The sequence below is a fragment of the Portunus trituberculatus genome, chromosome 14 (assembly GCF_017591435.1).
Source record: "Portunus trituberculatus isolate SZX2019 chromosome 14, ASM1759143v1, whole genome shotgun sequence".
NCBI classification, from domain to species: Eukaryota; Metazoa; Arthropoda; class Malacostraca; order Decapoda; family Portunidae; genus Portunus; species Portunus trituberculatus.
The window spans coordinates 2,782,828-2,808,356 of NC_059268.1; the positions used below are offsets into that span (position 1 = coordinate 2,782,828).

Consider the following 25,529-nt stretch of genomic DNA (forward strand, 5'->3'; position numbering starts at 1 on the left):
AATTGCCAAAAACCAAAGATGTTGTCGTGGGGAAAGGGTTGGGCGCCAGGCAACAGTTTCAGTATAGCAAGGCGCTGGACCCTGCCGCTGCTGATCATCCTGGGCCTCCTGATGGCTGAAACATTATTGTACTACAATTACAGCTCTTTCTATGGCGTTCTCCATTGGTTCGTCGTGCCCAGATCCTCAGTAAGTGGTGGCCGAATGTGTTCTGTGTAGCCCTGTCAGGATCATCGCCTCTGATAGTTGAGCATGACGTTTGGAATAGCCAAGGAAAAAAGCATAAGTGAATCACTGGCGTATTGCGTCTTTTCTGAATGAAATTAGTATTGATAAGAACTTTCTGACGTCCAAGTTATCCATAATTATTAGTATATTGGTTAATTACATACCGACAATGTTCCTATATGTATTTTCTACAGTTACGATTAAAATGGTTTAGAGATAATTCTACGAGACAACCATCTGTCTACTCGCCCGGCGACATCACTCTCTCTTGCCCGACCATCCCCCCCAGCCTGAGTATGTATCTACCTGTTGATATGTTTGCCTTCCTAGTCGTACTGAGATGGCATCTCGGCAGGTTTTACTATAAACACATACACACACACACACACAGACACACACACACACACACACACACACACACACACACACACACACACACACAAACACACACGTGTGTGTGCCGTATACCCATTTTTATATCAAATCAGTGCTTATTCTCGGTTTTTCATTCGGTGGCAGTAAAGTTCTAAAACACAGTTTTCAGCATATTTTCTTGCCAAGGTAAGAAAATTCATACTAAATATATAATGAATACTTTGCTAGGGACTTACATTACTAATTTTGTTTTATTCAGCTATTCTGCAGTAGTTTGGGAATGGAAGGATGGAGAGGGGGAAGAGTTAAAGAGAGTGCAGTCACTATTTTCTGGTCAATTGGTAAACGTGTGTCTTCCTAGAACAAGTTGATATATATATATATATATATATATATATATATATATATATATATATATATATATATATATATATATATATATATATATATATATATATATATATATATATATATCCCTATCAGAGGGACGGATACATGTCAACACGAACCCTCCTAGCCTGGAGGAACAGGAACGGACGCACCTTGAACTTACTCTCGGGGGACGCTACAAGCCTGAGAACTGCACTGCGCGGTACAAAGTGGCTATCATCATCCCTTACCGGAACCGCGCCACTCACCTGACGGCCTTCGTCCATCACATGCATCCCTTTCTGCAGCGGCAGCAACTAGAGTACACAATATACGTTGTGGAGCAGGCAGGTAGGTGGTCACTTACATGGCTGCTGGTGGCGAGGGCGTGGGATGTTGTTTTAGGTGGTGGTGTTGGAGGTAATAGTATCTTTACTGCCCCTGCTGGTCCTGTTGCTGCTCCTGCTGATGCTGCTGGTATCAGTAAATGTATACATTTCACATGTTTTTACTGATGTAACTTATATTCAATGCAGAGAAGATTAGCTTTTAAAGTACACACAAACACTGTCAAATTTTGATGTCTTGGAGTAGCTTTTCTGAACGCGTTATCGGTGAGGTAACACGTGGATATCAACAATATGATATTCTAAAATGTCCACAAAATGTTTCGTTTTTACGTCTTACATTAATATTTTATGTTCTTTGATCCATGGTTCTCATTGTTTATGTAAGGTAACGACTCGTTCAATCGAGGAATGCTGATGAATGTCGGTGTCCTGGAAGGTCTCAAGCACCATACATTTGACTGTCTGGTGCTCCACGACATAGACCTTCTGCCCGAGGACGACCGCAACCTTTACAGCTGCATGGACCCTCCCAGACACATGTCCGTCGCCATAAGCAACCATAATTACAGGTGTGGCCCCGCCTCCATGTGTGCTGTTGTTACACTGAAACTTTCAAACAGTTTTCACTCAGTAATTACATTTGTTAAACACAGACTCTCTCTCTCTCTCTCTCTCTCTCTCTCTCTCTCTCTCTCTCTCTCTCTCTCTCTCTCACACACACACACACACACAGAGAGAGAGAGAGAGAGAGAGAGAGAGAGAGAGAGAGAGAGAGAGAGAGAGAGAGAGAGAGAGAGAGAGAGAGAGAGAGAGAGAGAGATTCAAATTCAGATTCAAAAATTTATTCCATTTTACAATGGTTATTCAGTATACATAACAATGTACACAGTTATATCATCAGTACTTTCACTTAAATATAGTATATTGTAAGTAATTAATGATACTAAAAAGCTCTATAAACGGTTTGTCGTGTCAGTGATTATTAAAAAAGGATACTTAAAAATGTAAAATGCGATGATAAAAAAGTAAAATATAAAAAGCTATAAAAACTTAACTTAAAATACTACGTAAAACTAAAAAGCACACACACACACACACACACACACACACACACACACACACACACACACACACGTAATAAAGCAGTGGCAGTCAACCCCTAAGAAGATAATTCTTCAACTCCTTTTTGGAAACGGAAAGAATTTTTTTTTAGGTTAAGAGGAAGACTATATATATATATATATATATATATATATATATATATATATATATATATATATATATATATATATATATATATATATATATATATATATATATATATATATATATATATATATATATATATATATATATATATATATATATATATATATATATATATATATATATATATATATATATATATATATATATATATATATATATATATATATATATATATATATATATATATATATATATATATATATATATATATATATATATATATATATATATATATATATATATATATATATATATATATATATATATATATATATATATATATATATATATATATATATATATATATATATATATATATATATATATATATATATATATATATATATATATATATATATATATATATATATATATATATATATATATATATATATATATATATATATATATATATATATATATATATATATATATATATATATATATATATATATATATATATATATATATATATATATATATATATATATATATATATATATATATATATATATATATATATATATATATATATATATATATATATATATATATATATATATATATATATATATATATATATATATATATATATATATATATATATATATATATATATATATATATATATATATATATATATATATATATATGTACTTTACGGTTGTCAAATTAAAGGCCAAGATATCGAGTCGCCTCCAAGCATGAGAAGCGTCTATTGGCGAGGTATAAATCCGGGTCTGTATGGAAACCACGGTTGCGGCAAAAATGCATGGCTACGGTCTTGTATGTGGAGAATCGAAAACTGTTCATGTTGGCCGAAATGGACACCCTATTGATCGCCAGTTGGAGCTTGCACTCAATAAGTAACATTCTAGCAGCAGCAAAAGAAATACATAAATCATCTACATATAAGGAGCTGAGAATGCCATCTGGAAGAATATCTTTCACACCATTAATGGCGACTGGGAATAGTGTAACACTTAGAATACTTCCTTGTGGGACACTATCATTTAGAGCAGTAGCCTCGGAGAGAACACTACGAACTCAAACCCGTAAAAGACATCTGGATAAAAACTGCTAAATAAAAATAGTAAGGTGCCCAAGAAATCCATAATTAAACTGTAAAATGCTCGACACCAAGCCGTGTCGTAGGCTTTCTCCAGGTCAAAAAACACTGTTACTTGATGGTAGTGATTAGCAAAGGCCTCACAAATAGAAGACTTCATGGATAAAAGAGCATCAGTAGTAGACCTCATCTTTCGGAAGCCGTACTGTACCGATGACAAGTACTTCTCCTTCTCCAAATACCGCATGAGTCTTACATTCACCATCTTTTCTAACACTTTACAAATGCAAGATGTCAAAGATATAGGACGGTAGTTTGTAGCCTGAAGATTATCTTTCCCAGGCTTCGGAAATGGGAGAACCACTGCGACAGCCCAAGAGGATGGAAAGTCACCAGTATGACAAATCATTTTATAAATTTAATAAAAAGTTAAAAGCACTGTGAGACATGTGGCGCAAGAAGGCATAAGGTATATCATCTGGCCCAGGAGAAGAGTCGTGACACTGGGACAGAGCAGTCCGCGACTCGAAGGTACAAAAGGAGACGTTAGAAGACTCCCCTAAAGTGGAAGAAAAATTTATGCCGAGAGATTCTATTCTCTGACAGTGACGTGCGCCCGGGGCTGCAGAATGCCTCCGTGAAACACTGGCAAATTGCTCCGCGAAGAGGTCGGCGACAGTCCTAGGGTCTGCCACCGTCCGCCCAGCTGATAACAAAACTGGTGGGGAAGGAGCAGATTACTTCCCAGCAATTCGGCGGACTTTATTGAAGAGATCCGTAAGAGGTGTGCGAACGTTTATGGAAGAGATATAGGCTTTCCAAGAGGCTCTTTGTGCCTCTTTCAAAACGCAGCGGGCCCGAGCTCGGCAGCGCCGAAAAGCTTCCAGGCACTGCAGGTCCCCACGATGTCGCCGGAGACGAGAGAAAGATGCCCTTTTTTCTTTCACAGCGTTAGTGCATCCTGTGTTCCACCAAGGAACGGGACGCTTAGTAAAGCGACCGGTCGTCCTAGGGATTGTCTGAGGCGCTACTGAAGTTAAGAAATTGGTAAATTAATCAACAGCCTCAGCACAAATAGAAAAGTCAGCCAGCGGACGGATAAAAGAGCTAAGATCTGTGAATCGAGGCCAATCTGCCTTGTCTAAAACCCACCGTATGGGCCGGGAATGTGGCTCAAAGTTCACAGATTGTAATAAAATCGGAAAGTGGGCACTAATGTGAAATTCCGGTAGTACTTTCCAATTAAAATCAAGGAAAGAATTAGATGTACACAGAAAAAGATCGATAGCGGTAAAAGTCACAGAAGGATTGTGGAAATATGTAACATCCTCAGAATTTAAAACCTCTAATCCCTCATCCTCAATAAAAGATCCGATTAAAACCCCACGAGGGTTACTAGCACCTTCATCCCACAATGGGTGACGGCCGTTAAAATCTCCCAATAAAAGAAAAGGCGGAGTCAGCTGATGCACCAGGCCGTCAAGCTCACCCCTGGAGACAGGATGCCGGGGAGGGATATATAAACTGCAAATAGTGTAGGATCGTCCCATAAAAATCTAACGACTCCGCAGAGCCGCGGTGCCGTTTGGTCATGCTATTCAAAAGCTTAGACGATGCAGGAGGCAAATGGACATCCACTACATGGGTTAGTTTGGTCAAGTCCGTATTATTCTCGTCGCTTCTTGCAGGTAACTCAACTGAGTCATTGGACAAAAGGGCAAACCTATTGGCCAAATGAACAGGACCACCCGCCTCAACAGAGCGAGAGGTAGTAGGAGTTGTCGTCTTCGGACCGGCAGACTCAGCTGAAGAGCGATCGGCCAAAGCATAGGATGTCGCACCAGTACCGTCCTTCTGGTGGTTCAGGAGTTCGCGGCGGGCGCTACCTAGACTGATAAAATGTGTGTTAGCAAGCTGTAAAATGTCCTGCTCCAGGCGATACCTGGGGCATTGCCTTGAACGTACCTGGTAAGTGTCACAGCAATGAAATCAATAAGCAACAGTATTGCAATGCTCCTCAGAATGCGAGTCTAGTGCAGAGTATTTACCACATCGAGCAGCTTCCTTACAGGAGCTTTTGCCGTGACCGTACGAATAACATGAGAAACACTGAAGAGGGCAAGAAACAAAACGCCTCACCCTAAGGTTAATAAGGCCGATATCAACACGGTCAAGGAGGGTGGAACCAAAGAAGGTGAGAAGGACCATGGAGTTAGGACACATAGCCAGTATTTCCTCTTCAGGAAATTCGTAAAGATCCTGGCTGTACACACAACCTTTACTATAATTAAAGGTGGGATGAGCCTTAACAGTCTCAAATATTCTGTCAGAAGGGCATGGGAAATGTTGCAACATCCTTGCCTGCGTGGTATCTTTAGCTCTCACTAGCACCCCCTTACCGTATTTCTTGACGTTGCCCTCAGGAATCGTGCCGATCTTTTTGGACAGGTAACGAGAGGCATGGATGAAATTCCCACGCCCATTTCTATATTACGCCACAAACCAACGTGGAGGCGGGATGTGGCGAACTTCAGGAACTGAACTCTCTGAATGGTGGTCAAAAAGATTTGGGATGTAGTCCGTTTCACTGTCCGAAATATTGCGAGACTGGAGAAGTCGTCTTAAAGCCAGAGCCAACAAGGGGCAGGGATGCTACATGTTCTACAGCCAACCAGGTTTCATCGCATGACAGAAACGTTACATAGGAGCGGTTAGAAGGAAAATCCTTATCGTAAACAAGCCGAATACGGAGAACCGTGACATACACCTTGAGAACGGAGTGCAACGCGTGATAAGAAAAAGATGGATTAACATTTACCATCAAAAGGGAGTCACATGCAGCAGAAGTGCGTCTTTCAGAAGAACTCCTAGAACAGGAGACTGCTGTGGGAGGCCCTTGTGGAGGGCAATATTCTTTACCACTCAGACCTGAAGATGACGTCTCGCGGGCTAGGTCAGCCACCTCACGAGAACCTAACAGCTTTTTGTGTTTAACCATATGTATAAAGTTACACAAAAAATGCCTCCCACCACGACAAGGCGGTTCCCATCTGTGGGGGCGTAGGAAGGGAGACCATGGAAATGGAAGTGCAGGGAGTTGGAAGAAGAGGACAGCCCAAAGGAAGATGATTGACTGCAAAAAACGGAGATCTAAGGGAGAAGTAAATAAATCCAGAGATGGCAAACAACAGAAATACGTGGAGAAGGCTCATTCACAACGGCGATTCCGAATAGAAAAACGCTGGGAAGAAGAAGAAAGTCACTCCAAAGCTGATAAATCCCGTGGAATGTGGAAAATATTAAAAGAGGAGAGAGCAGCAAGAGCACTGCGAGAATCACTAAAAATTCTAAAAGACGAATGCGGGAGGGTAAAAATTATCTGTAAAGCAGATAAATCTGCTTTACAGATAAATCTGCAGTAAAAACAGGTGCCACTGAAGGAAGGCTACCAGTCCGGTAGAAGGAGGAAAAAACCACACTAAAACCAACACCTGCATCGGACATGGAACCATCAGTAAAAACAAGGATGTCATCAGAATAGGTAGAAAAGTGTTCTAAAAACCGTGGCAGGAGGGCATAATGAGACAACAGGAAGCTGCCAATAACCAACTCGTGGGAGCCAGAAAGAGTAGACAGGAGTGAAGGAGGTAGATAAGTCCATCATGAGATTTGCGAGTCGAAGGCTAAAAGGTTTAGGGAGACTAGTTCGAGTGACATATGTGTGGGAGCGCGATTCCCGCAATATTGATACACAAGGGACAGAATCAGGAAGACGGTGGGTGCGAAACCAACACCGGAGCATCGAAGACTGGCGTCGGAGGTCAGAAACGAACATCCACAAGCAGGCTAGGAATTGGAGATGCACCCGTAGCCAAGCGGATCCCAGCATGATGCACGGAGTCAATCACGCGTAGCCGTGTATCCGTTGCAGATGAGTAGATCTTACAACCGTATTCCAGCTTGGGGAGGATAAGAGTTAGTGTTCTGTGAAGAAGCAGCAGAGTGTGTCTGTCCGCACTCCAAGAGGTGTGACTTAAAACTCAAAGAAGGGATAATGGGGAACCCAGGTGAGACAGTTGTCATATGTAAGGTCAAGATGTCAAGTCACCTTCACACATGTGAGGCGTCTATTTGCTAGGAATAAATCAGGATTTGGATGGATACAACGGTTGCGGCAAAAATGCATGGCTACGAGGTTGAGAAACGAAAACGCCTCACCCTAAGATAGGACCGATATGAACACGGTCAGGAAGGGTGGAGCCAAAAAAGGTGAGAAGGACCATGTTGGCCCATCGGGACACCCTATTGATTGCCAGTTGGATCTTGCGCTCGATCAGTGGCATACTAGCGGCAACAAAAGAAATACATAAATCATCAACATATAAGGAGTTGTGAAAGCCATCTGGTAGAGTATCTATAACACCATTTATGGCGACTGCAAATAGTGTAACACTAAGAATACTTCTCTGTGGGACACCATCATTTAGAGCACAAGCCTCGGAGAGAACACTTCCCACTCTAACCCGTAAAAGACGTTTGGATAAAAACTGCTGGATAAAAGTAGGAAGGTGGCCACGGAGACCAAAATCAAACAAGGAACGTAAAATACCATGACACCAAGCTGTTTCGTAAGCCATCTCCAGGTCAAAAAATACGTTTACCTGGTGGTGGTGATTAGCAAAGGCCTCACAAATAGAGGACTCTAGGGATAAAGGAGCATCTGTAGTAGACCTCATCTTTCGGAAGCCAAACTTTGGGAAAAGGCCTGCTTCTCCCAAAAACCTTAAAATGTCATGGCCCTGGGCTAGGCACTCTGGTCCAAGGACCTTTGAGATATAATAGACACCGCTATCTCTACCGCGACAGCGGTAAAGGTAGCGGTGTCGTAATTCGATCAAACTAGGGCACTCTGCCAAAAAATGCCGCACGGTGAGCGGCACCAAGCAGTCATCACAGTAAGGTTGAAGGTCCCTGGTCAGGAGGTACCTTTGTGTAAGGTTCGTGTAACCACTACGAAGTCGCGTTAATAAAGTCTGTGCACGGCGATCCCGAACATGGGTGTAAGTCCATTGAGGGAGTGTGGAAGTAGTAATCTCTCCAATTTTCGATGTTGCGACCCTCGTTAGCCATCTCCGCTGCTAAATTGCTGCAATCGCCACACGAATTGCATGAAATACATCTCGAAACGGAACATGGGAAGGAGATGAAGTGCGACTTGCTGCCTCTTTAGTGAGAATGGATGGATGGATTTTAAAATAAGGCGCCGCAACGCCTAAGGTCATTTGGCGCAGCTTCAATAATTAAAAAAAACTATATAAAAACAGTTAAAATCAATATAGTATCAAAAAACTAAAAAATAGACAATAAAACTAAATAAAATATTAAAATGCATATAATAAGAATAAAATTCAGAGCTTTGGTAGAAGGCCAGCTTCTCCCAAAAACCTAAAAACGTCATAGCTTTAGGCCAGTCACTCTTGTCCAAGGACCTTTGAGATAAAATAGACACAGCTCTCCCTACCGCGAAAGCGGTAGAGGTAGCGGTGTCGTAACGCAAATAAGGGCACTTTACCAACAGGTGCCGCACTGTGAGCGGCAATAAGCAGCCATCACAGTAAGGTTAAGGGTACCTGTTCAAGAGGTACCTTTGTGTAAGGTACGTGTGACCTATACAAAGTCGCGCCAATAAAGTCTGTGCACGGCGATCCCGGACATGGGTGTAAGTCCACTGAGGGAGTGTGGAAGTAGTAATCTCTCCCATTTTCGAGGTTGCGATCCCCGTTTGCCATCTCCTCTGCCAAACTGCTGGAATCGCCAAACGAATTATATGAAATACATCTCGAAACAGAACAGGGGTAGAAGATGGAGCGCGACTTGCTGCCTCTTTAGCGAGGCGGTCTGCGTGTTCATTGCAAAGAACACCAACGTGACAAGGGACCCAACAGAACCCAACACGATATCCTCTTCTGGTAAGTAGATAGAGCCACTCCAGGGCTGATAAAACCAGTGTGTGAAGGGAAATAAAAGAAGAGAGAGCAGTAAGAGCACTACGACAGTCACTAAAAATTGTAAAAGACGAAACCGGGAGAGTAAAAATGTTCTGTAAAGCTAGGACTATGGCGGACATCTCCGCAGTAAAGACGGAAGCTACCGAAGGAAGGCTACCAGACCGATAAAAAGAGGGGAAAACCACACTAAACCCAACGCCTGCGTCGGATTTAGAACCATCAGTAAAAACGGAAATATCATCAGAATGGATAAAAAGTGTTCTAAAAACCGTGAATGGGACAGAGCTGGTGGAAAATCCTTCTTGCCATCAATTGTAGGAGGGCATAATGACACAACAGGAAGCTGCCAATAACCAACTCGTGGGAGCCGGAAAGAGAGGACAGGAGTGGGGTAAATAGATAAGTCCGCTATAAGATTTGCCACTTAAAGACCAAAAGGTTCAGGTAGACTCGGTCGAGTGACATACGCCTGTGAACGCGAGTCCCGCAACATTGACAGACAAGGGACAGAATCGGAAAGACGGTGGGTGCGAAACCATCACCGGAGCATCGAAAACTGGCGCCGGAGATCGAGCGGCCAGAAACCAGCATCCACTAGAAGGCTAAGTATTGGAGATGTCCGAAATGCACCTGTAGCCAAGCGGACCCCAGCATGATGTACGGGGTCAAGCGTGCGTAGTCGTGCATCCGTCGCGGATGAGTAGATCTCACAGCTTGGGAAGTATGAGTGTGCGGTGAAGCAGCAGCAACGTGTCCCTGTCCGCACACCAAGACGTTTGACTTAAAACCCGAAAAAGGGATAATGCCTGCCGACAAGACGCCTTAAGAGAAAGGAAATGGGGAACCAAAGCCTCCACGCATGAGAGGCATCTATTGGCGAGATATAAATCCGGGTCTGGATGGACACCACGGCTGCGACAAAAATGCATGGCTACGGTCTTCTAGGTGGAGAATCGAAAACCGTTCATGTTGGCCCAACAGTTAGAGCTTGTGCTCAATCAGTGACATCCTAGCAGCAGCAAATAAAATACATAAATCATCAACATATAAGGAGCTGTTAATGCCATCTGGGAAAGTATCAATAACACCATTTATGGCGACTGTGAATAATGTAACACTAAGAATACTTCACAGTGGGACACCATCATCTAAAGCACTAGCAACCCGAACCCGTAAAAGACGTCTGGATAAAAACTGCTGGAAAAAATCGGAAGGTGGCCACGGAGACCAAAATTAAACAAGGAACGTAAAATCTCATGACACCAAGCTGTGCCATAGGCCTTCTCCAGGTAAAAAAATACAGTAACCTGTGTGTAGTGCTTAGCAAAGGCTTAACAAATAGAGGACTCTAGGATAAAAGAGCCTCAGTAGTAGATCTCATCTTTCGGAAGCCATACTGTACCAATGACAAGTACTTCCTCCTCTCCAAGTACCACATGAGTCTTATAATTACCATCTTTTCTAACACTTTACAAATACAAGATGTCAAAGATATAGGACGGTAGTTCGTAGCCTGGAGATTATCTTTCCCAGGCTTCGAAATGGGAGAACCACTGCCACAGCCCAAGAAGATGGAAAGTCACCGGTATGCCAAATCATATTATAAAGATTTAATAAAAGTTAAAAGCACTGTCAGACATGTGACCCCCCCAAAAATAAGGAATGTCGTCTGGACCAGGAGAAGAGTCATGACACTGGGACAAAGCAGTCCGCAACTCGGGAGGAGAGAAGGGGACATTATACGACTCCCCTCCAGTGGAAGAAAAATTTATGCCGAGAGATTCCATTCTCTGGCGGTAACGTGCGCCTGAGGCTGCAGACTCCTTCTGGGAAATACTAGCAAAGAAGTCGGCGACAGTCTTAGGATCTGCCACCGTTCGCCCAGCAGACAACAAAACTGGTGGGGGAGGAGCAGAATACTTCCCAGCAATTCGGCGGACTTTGTTAAAGACATCCGTAAGAGGGGTGTGGGCATTAATGGAAGACACATAAGCTTTCCAAGAGGCTCTTTGTGCCTCTTTCAAAACACGGCGGCCCGAGCTCGGCAGCGCCGAAAAGCTTCCAGGCACTGCGGGTCCCCACGATGTCGCCGGAGACGAGAGAAAGCCGCCCGTTTCTCTTGCACAGCTTTAGTGCATGCTGCGTTCCACCAAGGAATAGGACGCTTAGTAAAGCGACTTGACGTCTAAGGGATTGTCTGAAGCGCTACTGAATTAAAAAAAAACTCGGTTTAATAATCAACAGCCTCAGCACAAGTAAAAAAGCTAAGGTCTGTGAATCGAGGCCAATCTGCCTTGTCTAAAACCAAGCGTGGGTGCCGGGACTGTGGCTCAGAGTTTGCAGATTCAAATAAAATCGGAAAGTGGTCACTACCGTTTATATCCGGTAGGACCCGACAATTAAAATCAAGGAAAGAATTAGATGTACAAATAGAAAGATCGATAGCTTTAAAAGTCCAAGAAGGACTATGGAGATGTGTAATATCCCCAGAATTTAAAACCTCCAATTCCTCATCCTAAATAAAATAACCGATTAAAACTCTATGAGGATTACTAGCACCTTCATCCCATAATGGGTGACGGCCATTAAAATCTCCCAATAAAAGGAAAGGCGGAGTCAGCTCACGCACCAGGCCGTCAACCTCACTTCTTGAGACAGGAACCCCTAGGAGGAAGATATAAACTGCAAATAGTGTAGGACCGTCCCATAAAAACCTTAAGAGCAACCACCTGAAGGGGAGAGTTGAGTTGCAAGTAGACAATAGGTATGTCTTGACGGACAAGGATAGCTGTGCCACCGTGGTGGTCCTGTTCGTGGAAAGGAGTGCTAAAAAAGGCACGATAGCCAGGAGGACTAGAATAAGTTCTATCACCAAGCATAGTCTCTTGCAGAGCTACACAGGCTGGAGAGAACTCCGAAAGTAAAGCTCGGAGTTCCCCCCACGAGGCACGAAGGCCTTTACAGTTCCACTGTAGAAGCTTGAAGATGACTTTTTGGGTGCAGTGGACGGGCGAGACTTTTTGAGGCAGCCCGTGACTGACCTGACTAGAAATAATCAAACGACGAGAAGACACCGGGAGTTGAGATGTGCCGGGTAGTTGGACCGCAGCCTTTCGGCCTATCGGTGTGTGATGCGAACCATCATCACTTCTACCGGTCCTCGGAGGACAAGGATCAGGCAGGACTGCACTTTCCGATACAATGGGTCCACGAGGGAAAACTGTGACAATATCATCGGACGTCTCCAAGCTAAGACCGTCTTCATCACAAAAGGCCTGATCTCAGACGGAGGGCGTCACAGGAGGCTGAGCAGAAACAATTGGAGCTACCATTGCAGAGCGATCTCTGGAGGACTCACGCTCACGTGCACCGGAAGAAACCTTAGATTGTTTAGGCTGAGCTAAATCTATCGACTCCGCAGAGCCGCGGTTCCGCTTGGTCAGGGCCCTTCAAAGGCTTAAGCGATACAGGTGGCAAATGAACATCTACTACATGAGTTACTTTGGTCAAGTCCGTATTGTTTTCGTCACTTCTAAGAGATGACTCAACCAATGACTTTTGGATAAATGGTGGATGGATTTTCTTTAAGGCGCCGCTTCAATAATTTAAAATGACAGAACAGTTAAAAAAGGAACTATATAAAGGCAGTTTAAAACAGTAGAGTATCTAAAAACTAAAAAAAACAATAAAACTAAATAAAATATTAAAATGCGTATAATGAAATAAGTATAAAATTCAAAGCTTTGGGAGAAGCCCAACTTCTCCCAAAAACTAAAAACCGTCATGGCCCTGGGCTAGACACTCTAGTCCAAGGACCTTTGAGATATAGTAGACACCGCTTTCTCTACCGCAACAGCGGTAGAGGTAGCGGTGTCTTAAGTCAGTCAAACTGGGTCACTCCACTAATAGGTGCCGCACCGTAAGCGGCACCGTAAGCGGCACCAAGCAGTCATCACAGTAAGGTTGAGGGTCCCTCTTCAGGAGGTACCTTTGTGTAAGGTACGTGTGACCTATACGAAGTCGCGCCAATAAAATCTGTACACGGCGATCCCGGACACGGGTGTAAGTCCACTGAGGGAGTGTGGAAGTAGTAATCTCTCCCATCTTCGAGGTTGCGACCCCCGTTAGCCATCTCCTCTGCCAAAGTGCTGCAATCGTCACACGGATTGCATGATATATATCTCGAAACGGAACAGGGGAAGGAGACGGAGCGCGATTTGCTGCCTCTTTAGCGAGGCGGTCTGTGTATTTGTTCCCTGGAACACCAACATGACCAGGGACGCAACAGAACCCAATACGATATCCACGTTGTGTAAGAAGATATAGCCACTCCAGGACTGATAAAATCAAAGGGTTAAGGGAGATAGTAGAAGAGAGAGCAGTAAGAGCATTGCGACAGTCACTAAAAATTGTAAAAGACGAAACCGGGAGAGTAAAAATCTGTAAAGCTAAAACTATGGCAGACAGCTCCGCAGTAAAGACGGAGGCTACAGAAGGAAGGCTGACACACCGATAAAAGAGGAAAACCACACTAAACCCAACGCCTGCGTCGGATTTGGAACCATCTGTAAAAACGGGGATATCATCAGAATGGATAAAAAAAAAGTGTTCTAAAAACCGTGTGAGGGACAGAGCTGGCAGAAAATCCTGCTTGCCATCTATGGCAGGAGGGCATAATGAAACAACCAGAAGCTGCCAATAACCAAATCGTGGGAGCCGGAAAGAGTAGACAGGAGTGGGGTTGATGGACAAATCCATCATGAGGTTTGCCACTCGAAGGCCAAAAGGTTGAGGTAGACTCGGTCGAGTGTCATACGCCTCCGAATGCGAGTCCCAGAACATTGACATACAAGGGACAGAATTAGGAAGACTGTGGGTGCAAAACCAACACCGGAGCATCGAAGAATGGCGCCGGAGGTCGAGCGGCCAGAAACTAGCATCCACTAGAAGGCTAGGTAATGGAGATGTCCGAAATGCACCCGTAGCCAAGTGGATGCCAGAATGGTATACGGGTAAAGCGTGCGTAGTCGAGCATCCGTTGAGGATGAATAGATCTCACAGCCGTACTCCAGCTTTGGAAGTATAAGGGTACGGTGAAGATGCAGCAAAGTGTCCCTGTCCATACCCCAAGAGGTGTGACTTAAAACACGAAGAAGGGATAATGCCATCCTGCAAGACGCTGTGAGAGAACGGAAATGTGGACCCCAAGTAACACGGCTGTCAAACAATAGGCCAAGATATCGAGTAGCCTCCACACACGAGATGCGTCTATTGGCTAAATATAAATAGGGATGTGGATGGACACCACGGTTTCGACAAAAGTGCATAGACACGGTCTTTGAGGTGGAGAATCGAAAACCGTTTATGTTGGCCCAACTGGATACTCGATTTATTGCCAGTTGGAGCTTTCGCTCAATCAGTGACATCCTAGCAGCAGCAAAAGAGATGCACAAGTCGTCCACATATAAAGAGCTGTGAACGCCATCCGGTAGAGTATCTATAGCACCATTTTTTGCAACTGCGAATAGCGTAACACTAAGAACACTTCCCTGTGGGACACCGTCATTTAAAGCAGTAGCATCGGAGAGAACACTCCCCACACGAACCCATAAAATACATCTGGATAAAAACTGCTGGATAAAAATAGGAAGGTGGCCACGGAGATCAATATTAAACAAGGAACGTAAAATCCAATGACACCAAGCTGTGTCGTAGGCCTTTTCCAGGTCAAAAAATACAGTAACCTGGTGGTGGTGATAAGCGAAGGCATCACAAATAGAAGGCTCTAAGGATAAAAGAGCATCCGTAGTAGACCTCATCTTTCGAAAGCCGTACTGTACCGATGACTTTCCCTTCTCCAAGTACCACATGAGTCTTACATTTACCATCTTTTCTAACACTTCACAAATGTATGATGTCAAAGATATAGGACGGTAGTTCGTAGCCTGGATATGATCTTTCCCAGGCTTCGGAAATGGGGGAACCACTGCCACAGCCCAAGAAGATGGAAAGTCACTGGTATGCCAAATGATATTCTAAAAATTTTAAAGAAAGTTAAATGCAATGTCAAACATGTGGCGCAAGAAAGCATAAGCTATATCATCTGGCCCAGGAGAAGTGCCGTGACACTGGGACACAGCAGTCCGCAACTCAGAAGCAGAGAATGGGACATTATAAGACTCCCCTCCAGCGGAAGAAAAGTTTATGCCGAGATTCCATTCTATGGCGATGACGTGCGCCCGGGGCTGCAGGATGCCTCCGGGAAACACTGGCAAAGTGCTCCGCGAAGAGGTCGGCGACATTCCTAGGGTCTGCCACCGTTCGCCCAGCAGACAACAAAATTGGTGGGGAAGGATCAGAATTCTTTCCAGCAATTCGGCGGACTTGGTTGAAGACATCCGTAAGAGGGGTGCGGACATTTATGGAAGAGACATAAGGCGTTTTCAGTAGCACTTTGCAAAAGGCGAACGGTCCTAAAAGCGTTCGCCAAAAAAGGCGAACGCTTTTCAAGATTTGTTCGCTTGTGTTAGCTCTCAGAGTCACGTGATAGCGAACACTTACGCTGATTGGCTGTGAGACGATTTGCCAACTTTGTAAGTTATAAATCAATAAAAAATACTATTATGAGGAGCATGTGAGACGAGTTGCCAACTTTGTAAGTTATAAATCAATAAAAAATACCATTATGAGGACCATGAAGATATGATAAATATTATCATGTAAAGGAAATACATTTAGTAACTGTTTACTGATATTGAAATTCATAAGAATTCTCCTTGCAGTTTGAATTAAATGAAAACAAAGTCTTGTACTCTCGAGACATCTTGGACTACGCACTCTGGCTGGACCACGGTTCTCACTTGTTCCCGCTTTTCATTTCAAAGCTTGTGACTCCGACTTTGATTTTCAATTACGTGAGAATCTCGTAGATTACACATTATCTAAGCACATTAATTGTAAAATATAAATATGGTAGGATATTTGCACTGTTGCTTGATAATGACATATGGTTATAGCAATATTGCGGAAGATTTGGGTATATATTTTTTAATGGTGGTGCTCTGAAAACTTTGGGCGAACGAACACACAACTTCATGGCCTCTTTAACAGTGCAATAATTTGAGGGAATCCACAGCAAAAATATCTCTGCCAATGTAACTACTGAATGACAAGCAGTCATTAGTGGTGTAACGGTTTATCTCACATATTGTGTATTAATGGATACTGGGTACATTACCTGTACTACCTTATAAAGTAGGAAAATGTGACAGGGGAAGTGATACCTGGGGTCTTAAGGGCTCTATTAACCTCTATTATTTGGTCTCAACACCGCCATAGGCGCTCACGTATTAATTTTTTTTTATATTTTATAAAAGGTCCGTTTCACGTATAAACACGAAACTCACATATGTAGAAGGCTTGGTGATCTAGCCATAAACATAAAAAAATGATTGAGCTGCAAGCGTCTAGTTTGGCCGTCATAGCACTTGAGAGTTCCAGGAAGTAGGAAGTTTTCTAAGTCCAGCGAGCTCTGCACCAGTCAAGAGTAAACACTGAAATGATTTTCAATTGTTTATAACAGATTTGTGGGTATAAACAGGGATTTGTGGGTAAGGGCATATAAGGATTTATGGTATCTATAGAGCTAATCCCTCCAATCACGCACTACCACTTGAGAGGCATAACGTTATCATTTTTTAGGTTCCTTGTTAGCACTAGGTTAACACCCTAATGGGGGTTCATTGGGGGCTGGCCCCCCCCTACACTAGGGCACTAACATATAACCTAACCTAAGGTAACCTATACGGAGACTCAGCCCCCACAATTAGGTTACATTAGGTTAGGTTAGGTTAAATTAGGTTAATGCCCTAGTGGAGGGGTCGAGAGGGGTGGGGGCTAAGTTATATTAGGTTAGTTTAATGCCCTAGCAGGCGGGATCCAGTTAGGTTACATTATAAATTGGGTCATGATAGGTTAGATTAAGTTATGCTTGATTAAGTTAGGTTGGAAAATCTTGAAATATTATGGAAAATTTCCGTAGTTTTTTTTCCTTTTTTTAATACTCATATTGCGTTTATTTTCTCCACCAAAACCACCGAATCCCCACAGGCCCCCAAGCTTGTTTTGGGGGGATGGAGGGGAAGGGAGGGACAGACTTGTTATAAAGAATTACCAAGAGTTTTTTTTTACACTTAACAGATTTATCTGTGACGTCTGAGACAAAATGTTTTTGAACAAGGTAGACGCAGATCTGTGCTACAAAAATCATTTGAACATGTGCATCCAGCCTCTGCCGCGTGTACCAAGGCCGTCAGAAAATATTCTTTACAAAAATAAAATGTGTAGTGTTTTATTTGAGCCTTGCCTTCAATTATCCCATTCCCACAATAATATCTTTATATTACGGTGGAATGAGGCTGTACGCAGGGACTCTTAGCTGTACGTCTCAGCTTGGCGTGATCCTGCGACTAAAGAGTATAATAGTTTTTCCGGCGAGCGACGAGGGAGATTCGTCTGGCAGTGTTACTATCGTTTTCAATAGCAAAGTGCTACTGAAAACGCCTATAGAATTTCCACGAGGCTCTTTGTGCCTCTTTCAAAACGCGGCAGGCCCGAGCTCGGCAGCGCCGAAAAGCTTCCAGGCATTGCGGGTCCCCACGATGTCGCCGGAGACGAGAGAAAGCTGCCCGTTTCTCTTTCACCGCTGCAGTGCATGCTGCGTTCCACCAAGAACGGGACGCTTAGTAAAGCGGTAAAATCGGTAAAATAATCAACAGCTTCAGCACAAGTAGAAAAGTCAGCCAGCGGACGGATAAAAGAGCTAAGGTCTGTGAATCGATGCCAATCTGCCTTGTCTAAAACCCAGCGTGGAGGCCGGGACTCAGAGAGGCTCAGAGTTCACAGATTCCAATAAAATCAGAAAGTGGTCACTACCGTGTAAATCCGGTAGGACTCGCCAATTAAAATCAAGGAAAGAATTAGATGTACAAAGAGAAAGATCGATAGCTGTAAAAGGCCCAGTAGGACTGTGGAAATGTGTAACATCCCCAGAATTTAAAACCTCCAATCCCTCATCATCAATAAAAGAACCGATTAAAACCCTATGGGGATTACTAGCACCTTCAACCCACAATGGGTGACGGCCGTTAAAATCTCCAAACAACAGAAAAAGCGGAGTCAGCTGACGCACAAGGCCATCAAGCTAACCCCTGGAGACAGGAAGCCGAGGAGGAAGAGATACACTGCAAATAGTGTAGGATCGTCCCATAAAAACAACAACTACCTGAAGGGGAGAGTTGAGATGCAAAGGGACAACAGGTATATCCTGACGAACAAGGATAGCTGTGCCACCGTGGTAACCCTGGTCAGGGAAAGGAGTGTTAAAAAAGGCACTATAGCCAGGAGGACTAGAATAAGTACTATCACCAATCATAGTCTCTTGCAGAGCTATACAGGCTGGAGAGAACTCGGACAGTAAACCTCGGAGTTCCCCCCACGAGGCACGAAGGCCTCTACAGTTCCACTGTAGAAGCTTGAAAATGACTATTTAGGTGCAGTGGACGGGCGAGCCTTTTGAAGGGGCTGCCCGTGACTCACCTGACTAGAAATAATTAACCGACGAGAAGACACCGGGAGTTGTGATGTGCCGGGTCGTTGTACCGCTGCCTTTCGGACTACCGGTGAGTGATGCGAACCATCATCACTCCTACCGGTCCTCGGAGGACGAGGGTCAGGCTGAACGCAAGGAACGGCTGTAACAATATCATCGGACGTCTCCATGTTAATACCGTCCTCATCACAAGAAGCCCGATCTTGGACGGAGGGTGTCACAGGAGGATGGACAGAAACAACTGGAGCTACCATTGCAGAGCGGTCTCTGGAGGATCGTGTGCACCGGGAGAAACCTTAGATTGCTTAGGCTGAGCAAATTCTATCCACTCCGCAGAGCCGCGGTGCCGTTTGGTCATGCCCTTCAAAGGCTTAGGCGATGGAGGAGGCAAATGGACATCAACTACATGGGTAAGTTTGGTCAAGTCCGTATTAATCTCGTCGCTTCTTGCAGGTGACTCAACTGAGTCGTCGGACAAAAGGGTAAACCTATTGGCTAAACGAACAGGACCACCCGCCCTAACAGAACGCGAGGTAGCAGAAGGAGTTATCTTCAGACCGGCAGACTCAGCTGAAGAGCGAGCTGTAAAATGTCCTGCTCCAAGCAATACCTGGGGCATTGTCTGGAACGTACCTGGTGAGCATCACGGCAATGGAAACAATAAACAGCCGCATTGCAATGCTCCTCAGAGTGTGAATCTAGTGCCAAGCAATTACCACATCGAGACGCTTCCTTACAGAAGCTTTTGCTGTGACCTTACCCATAGCAAGAGAAACACTGAAGAGGGCGAGAAACAAAACACCTCACCTTAAGATTAATAAAGCCGATATTAACACGGTCAGGGAGGGTGGAACCGAAGAAGGTGAGAAGGACCATGTTGTAGGAGTTCCTCATCTTAGTCACCTTTTCAACTGAGGTAGGACACATTGCCAGTATTTCCTCCTCTAGAAATTCATAAAGATCTTGACTATAAACACAACCTTTGCTATAATTAAAGGTGGGATGAGCCTTAACAGTCTCAAACATGCTTTCAGTAGGGCATGGGAGATGTTGTAACATCCTCACCTGAGTAATATCTTTAGCTCGCACGAGCACCTCCTTCCCGTATTTCTTGAGGTTTCCCTCAGGAATCGTGCCAATCTCTTTGGACAAGTACCGGGAGGCATGGATGAAATTCCCACGCCCATTTCTATAGTACGCCACAAACCAACGTGGAGACGGGATCTGGCGGACTGCTGTAACTGAATTCTCTACATAGTTTTCAAAAATATTTGGGATGTAATCCATGTCATTCTCAGAAATATTACGTGACTGGAGAAATTCAATTTTAAAGCCATGGCCGGCGAGAGACAGAGATGCTACATGTTCATAAGCTAAACGGGCTTCATCACATGACATAAACGTCACATAGCAGCGGTTAGAAGGAAAGTCCTTATCATAAACCAGTCGAATGCGAACAACCGTACCATACGCCTTGAGAAGTGAGTTCAAGGTATGATAGGAAAATAATGAATTAACATTTACCATTACAAGAGAGTCATATGCAGCAGAAATGCGTCCTTCAGAAAACTTCCAAAACAGAAGACTGCTGTGGAAGGCCCTTGTGGAGGGGAATCCTCCTCCTTACTCAGACCTGAAGATGACGTCTCGTGGGCCAGGTCAGCCACCTCACAAGAACAAGAATGTTTTTTTGTGTTTTCCCATAAAAAAACAGCTACACAAAAAATTGGCTCCAGGGGCAAGGGAAACCACCAACTGGGAATACAATGGGAGGGAGCGCTGGCTGCCGTGGACGGGGTACCTCCTCCCCATGCGGGCCAGTCGTTTTAAAAAATGGCCTTACATGCTACGAATGTTTGTCCACGACAGAACTGAGACCCCCCTCCCTAAGCATCCCAGCCTGGACACCCAACCATCCAGCACAAGACGGCCCCTACTGGGCGATCCCTCCAGCGGGTGGCTCCGCTGGTCCACTGGTAGCCTACGTAGGAACCATTTAGTCTGACCCCTCACTGGCGACCTTACTAGCATGGGCCTAAGCCCCTCTAGCCTAGCTTCAGGTCACAAGGGCAGACGACAAGGCGGTTCCCAAGGAGTCATTGGACAAAACGGCAAACCTGTTAGCCAGATGAACAGGACCACACGCGCCAACAGAGCGAGAGGTAGCAGTAGGAGTTGTCTTCGGACCGGCCAATGAAGCATAGGATGTTGCACTTGTACCGTCCTTTTGACGGTACAGGAGTTCACGGCGGGCGCTACCGAGGCTGAAAAATTGACTATTAGCAAGCTGTAGAATATCCTGCTCCAGGCGATACCTAGGGCATTGCCAGTAACGTACTTAGTGAGCATCACGGCAATGGAAACATTCAGCTGCAGCATTGCAATGTTCCTCAGTATGCAGAAGCAATTACCACATCGAGGAGCTTCCTTACACGTGCTTTTGCCGTGACCGTACGAATAACATGAGAAATACTGAAGAGACAAGAAACAAAACGCCTTACCCTAAGATTGATAGGAGCGATATTAACACGGTTATGGAGGGCGGATCCAAAGAAGGTGAGAAGGACCATGTTGGTAGAATTCCTTATCGTAGTCACCTTTTGGACTGAGCTAGGACACATACCCTTTGTTTCCTCCTCAGGCGTTTCGTAAAGATCCTGACTGTATACACAACCTTTACTGTAATTAAAGGTGGGATGTGCCTTAATAGTCTCAAACATGCTGTCAAAAGGACATGGTAGATGTTGCAACATCCTTGCCTGCGTGGTATCTATCGCTCGCACAAGCACCTTCTTCCCATACTTCTTCAGATTCCCCTCAGGAATCGTGCTGATCTCTTTATAGAAGTACCGGGAGGCATGGATAAAATTTCCGCGCTCATTTTATGTAGTACGCCAAAAAACAACGTGGAGGTGGGATCTGGCGGACTTCAGGAATTGAACTCTCTGAATGGTGGTCAAAAAGATTTGGAATGTAGTCCGTTTCACTGTCCGAAATATTGCGAGAGTGAAGAAGTTCTTTTTTGACGCCAGAGCCGGCAAGGGGCAGGGATGCTACATGTTTATAAGCCAGACTGGCTTCGTCACATGAAAGAAAATTCACATAGCAGCGGTTAGATGGAAAATCCTTATCATAAACAAGTCGAATGCAAAGAACCGTGCCATACACCTTGAGAAGTGAGTGCAAGGCGTGATAAGAAAAAGATGGGTTAACATTTACCATCACAAGGGAATCATATACAGAAGAAATACGTCCCTCAGAAGAACTCCCAGAACAGGAGACTGCTGTGGGAGGCCCTTGTGGAGGGGAATCCTACTCCTTACTCAGACCTGAAGATGACGTCTCGTTAACCAGGTCAGCCACCTCACGAGAACCTGAATGTTTTTTGTGTTTTCCCTTAAAAAAAACAGCTACACAAAAGATTGGCTCAAGGAACAAGGGAAACCACCTACTGGGACTACAGTGGGCTGCCGTGGACGGGGTACCTCGTCCCGATGCGGACCAGTCGTTTTAAAAAAAGGCCCCATATGCTACGAATATTTGTCCACGACAGAGATGAGACCTCCCCAAAGCATCCCAGCCTGGACACCCAACCATCCAGCACATGACGGTCCCTACTGGGCGATCTCTCCAGCGGGTGGCTCCGCTGTCCACTGGCAGCCTACGTAGGAACCATTTAGTCTGGCCCCTCACTGGCTACCTTATTAGCATGGGTAGCCCTCTCCCCCTCGAAAGGGCAGAGCAGGGGCCTAAGCCCCCTCTAGCTTAGCTCGCCAGGTCACAGGGGCACGCAGGCTCCCCTACCACGACAAGGCGGTTCCCATCTGGGAGGACACCAGACTATAAATAATCAACCGACGAGAAGATACCTGGAATTGAGATGTGCTGGGTCGTTGGACCGCAGCCTTCTGGCCTACCTGTGAGTGATGCGAACCATCATCAGTACTACCGGTCATCGGAGGACGAGGGTCAGGCTGGACTGCCCTTTTCGACACAGTGGCTCCACGATGGACGGCTGTGACAATATCATCGGAAGACTCCATGCTAATACCATCCTCATCACAAGAAGCCCAATCTGAGACAGAGGGTGTCACAGAAGGCTGAACAGAAACCATTGGAGCCACCATTCCAGAGCGGTCCCTGGAGGACTCACGATCTTTAGATTGTTTAGGCTGAGCTAAATCTACCGACTCCGCAGATCCGCGATGCCGTTTGGTCAGTCTCTTCAAAGGATTAGACGATACAGGGGGCAAATGGACATCCAATACATGCGTTACTTTGGTCAAGTCCGGATTATTCCTGTCACTTCTTACAGGTGACTCAACTGAGTTATCGACCAAAAGGGCAAACCTATTAGCCAAACGAACAGGACCACCAGCCCCAACAGAGCGAGAGGTAGCAGAAGGTAGCGATGTCCGGAGGAGCGGTACCGGATTATCTGATATCCAGTAACGCCCACATCTGCTAGTTTTTAACCACTGCACTCTTTGTAGGTTCTTTACGTGTTTTTTCATGTGTTGACCATATGACCACTGCATATTCCAACTAAGGTATAATGAAAGTGGTTAATATTTTCTCAATATTCTCAAACAAGTAATTGAATGAGAATCTAATTCTTTTGGGTGTGCTGTAGGTTTTTTTTTCAAAATACTCTGTTAATGTGCTTTTCTGGTAATAAGTTGTTCTTTATAATCACTCCAAAGTCCTTTTTTTTCGCTGACTTCAGTTATTATCTCTCTCCCCAGCTGGTACTCCTTATGCGGTTTATATTTGCTTTTGCCCATTCTCATTACTTGACTTTTGTTAATGATGAACTCCTCATGCAATCTTCCTCGTTTTTTATTCTCCTCGTAATCTTTGCGTCATCTGCAAACATACTCATATAACTTTTCATTCCCGCTGGCATATCATTTATGTATATCAGAAACATGATGGGATCAAACTCAGATCCTTGGGGAACTCCACTGGTCACTCTCATTCATTCCCTTCACCATCGCTTTCATTTCCCTGCATGTCAGGTAGTTTATCATCCAGTGTGCCAGGGTTCCCCTTATTCCCCCAATAATTCTCAGCTTCCACATTAACCTGTTGTGTGGAATCTTATCAACTGCTTTTGTCAAATCAAGGTACACACAGTCGACCCAGCCGTCTTGCTCCTGTAAAATATCAAGCACTCTTGAGTAGAAATATAATAAATTTGATAACCATGATTTTCCTTTTCTGAAGCCAAGCTAGTTCTCTCTTAAGATTCCTTAATTTTCTAGAAATTCGTATCACTTGTCTCTAATCACTTCTTCACATATATTACATATAATACTAGTCAGTGAAACAGGTCTATAACTCAATGGCTCCATTCGACGTCCACTCTTGTATATTGGTACTACATCCGCCCTCTTCCACTCCACTGGCACTTGTCCCGTTGTAATCTATCTTTTCACGATATCCAAGATTGGTTCCAGCAACTTGACATTCTTTTAACATTCTACCCGACATTTCATCCGGACCCATTGATTTGTTGACGTCCATGCCATTTTAAACTTTCTCGATGTCACTCTTTGAGACTATCACATCCTGCATTTGTTTCTCTTCAGGTAGTATGCTCCCATTGAATTTTATTTCGTTTGTGAATACTTTACAGAAACAATCATTTAGCTTTGCAACAATATATGCTGTACATAAATTTGTGAAATTTTTTTTCGGATCTCTCACAATTTTTCACTATTCTTTGTTCACTTTCTTTTTGTGCTTTTCGCCTCACTTCAACACATCTTGCAATGCTATATGCTTATCTCTACACTTCTTCATTATTAATCTTGTACTTTCTCCATGATTTTTTTTTTTAACATTAAGCCTTCTGTGTGTGTGTGTGTGTGTGTGTGTGTGTGTGTGTGTGTGTGTGTGTGTGTGTGTGTGTGTGTGTTGTGTGTGAGGAGAGGCATGTACTCAAGGAATTCTCATTTGGCACATACTAGCACACACACGTGGTGTGCACATATAGGGCATGATTTTAGCACTTCCTTATTGGACTTTGTATTACCATAGTTTCTCCAACATTTTAAATGTAACTATATAGAAGTACATAGCCGGAGATAGGGGGATGTATTCCGAAAGGTATTGGAATATTAGTGTAGTGTAATTGGAATATTAATATAAAGTTATTACATTAGAAGTATGATACTTTTTTTTTTTTTTTTCTTACGGTAAAGCCTATAGTGCCTGTAGGCACACTTGAAGAGTGTATGGGAAGCGCT

General features: G+C 43.9%; 1 protein-coding gene across 1 annotated transcript in view; it reads left to right on the forward strand.

Moving 5' to 3' along the window:
* The window catches only part of LOC123503687 (beta-1,4-N-acetylgalactosaminyltransferase bre-4-like), a 26,529-nt gene continuing 1,000 nt past the window's right edge, over window positions 1–25,529 (forward strand). Inside the window, exons 1-4 of the mRNA XM_045253667.1 lie at window positions 1–189; window positions 423–522; window positions 1,087–1,323; window positions 1,708–1,891. Coding sequence (XP_045109602.1) covers window positions 19–189; window positions 423–522; window positions 1,087–1,323; window positions 1,708–1,891 — 692 coding nt within the window. The 5' untranslated portion in view covers window positions 1–18. The remainder of the gene's footprint in view (window positions 190–422; window positions 523–1,086; window positions 1,324–1,707; window positions 1,892–25,529) is intronic.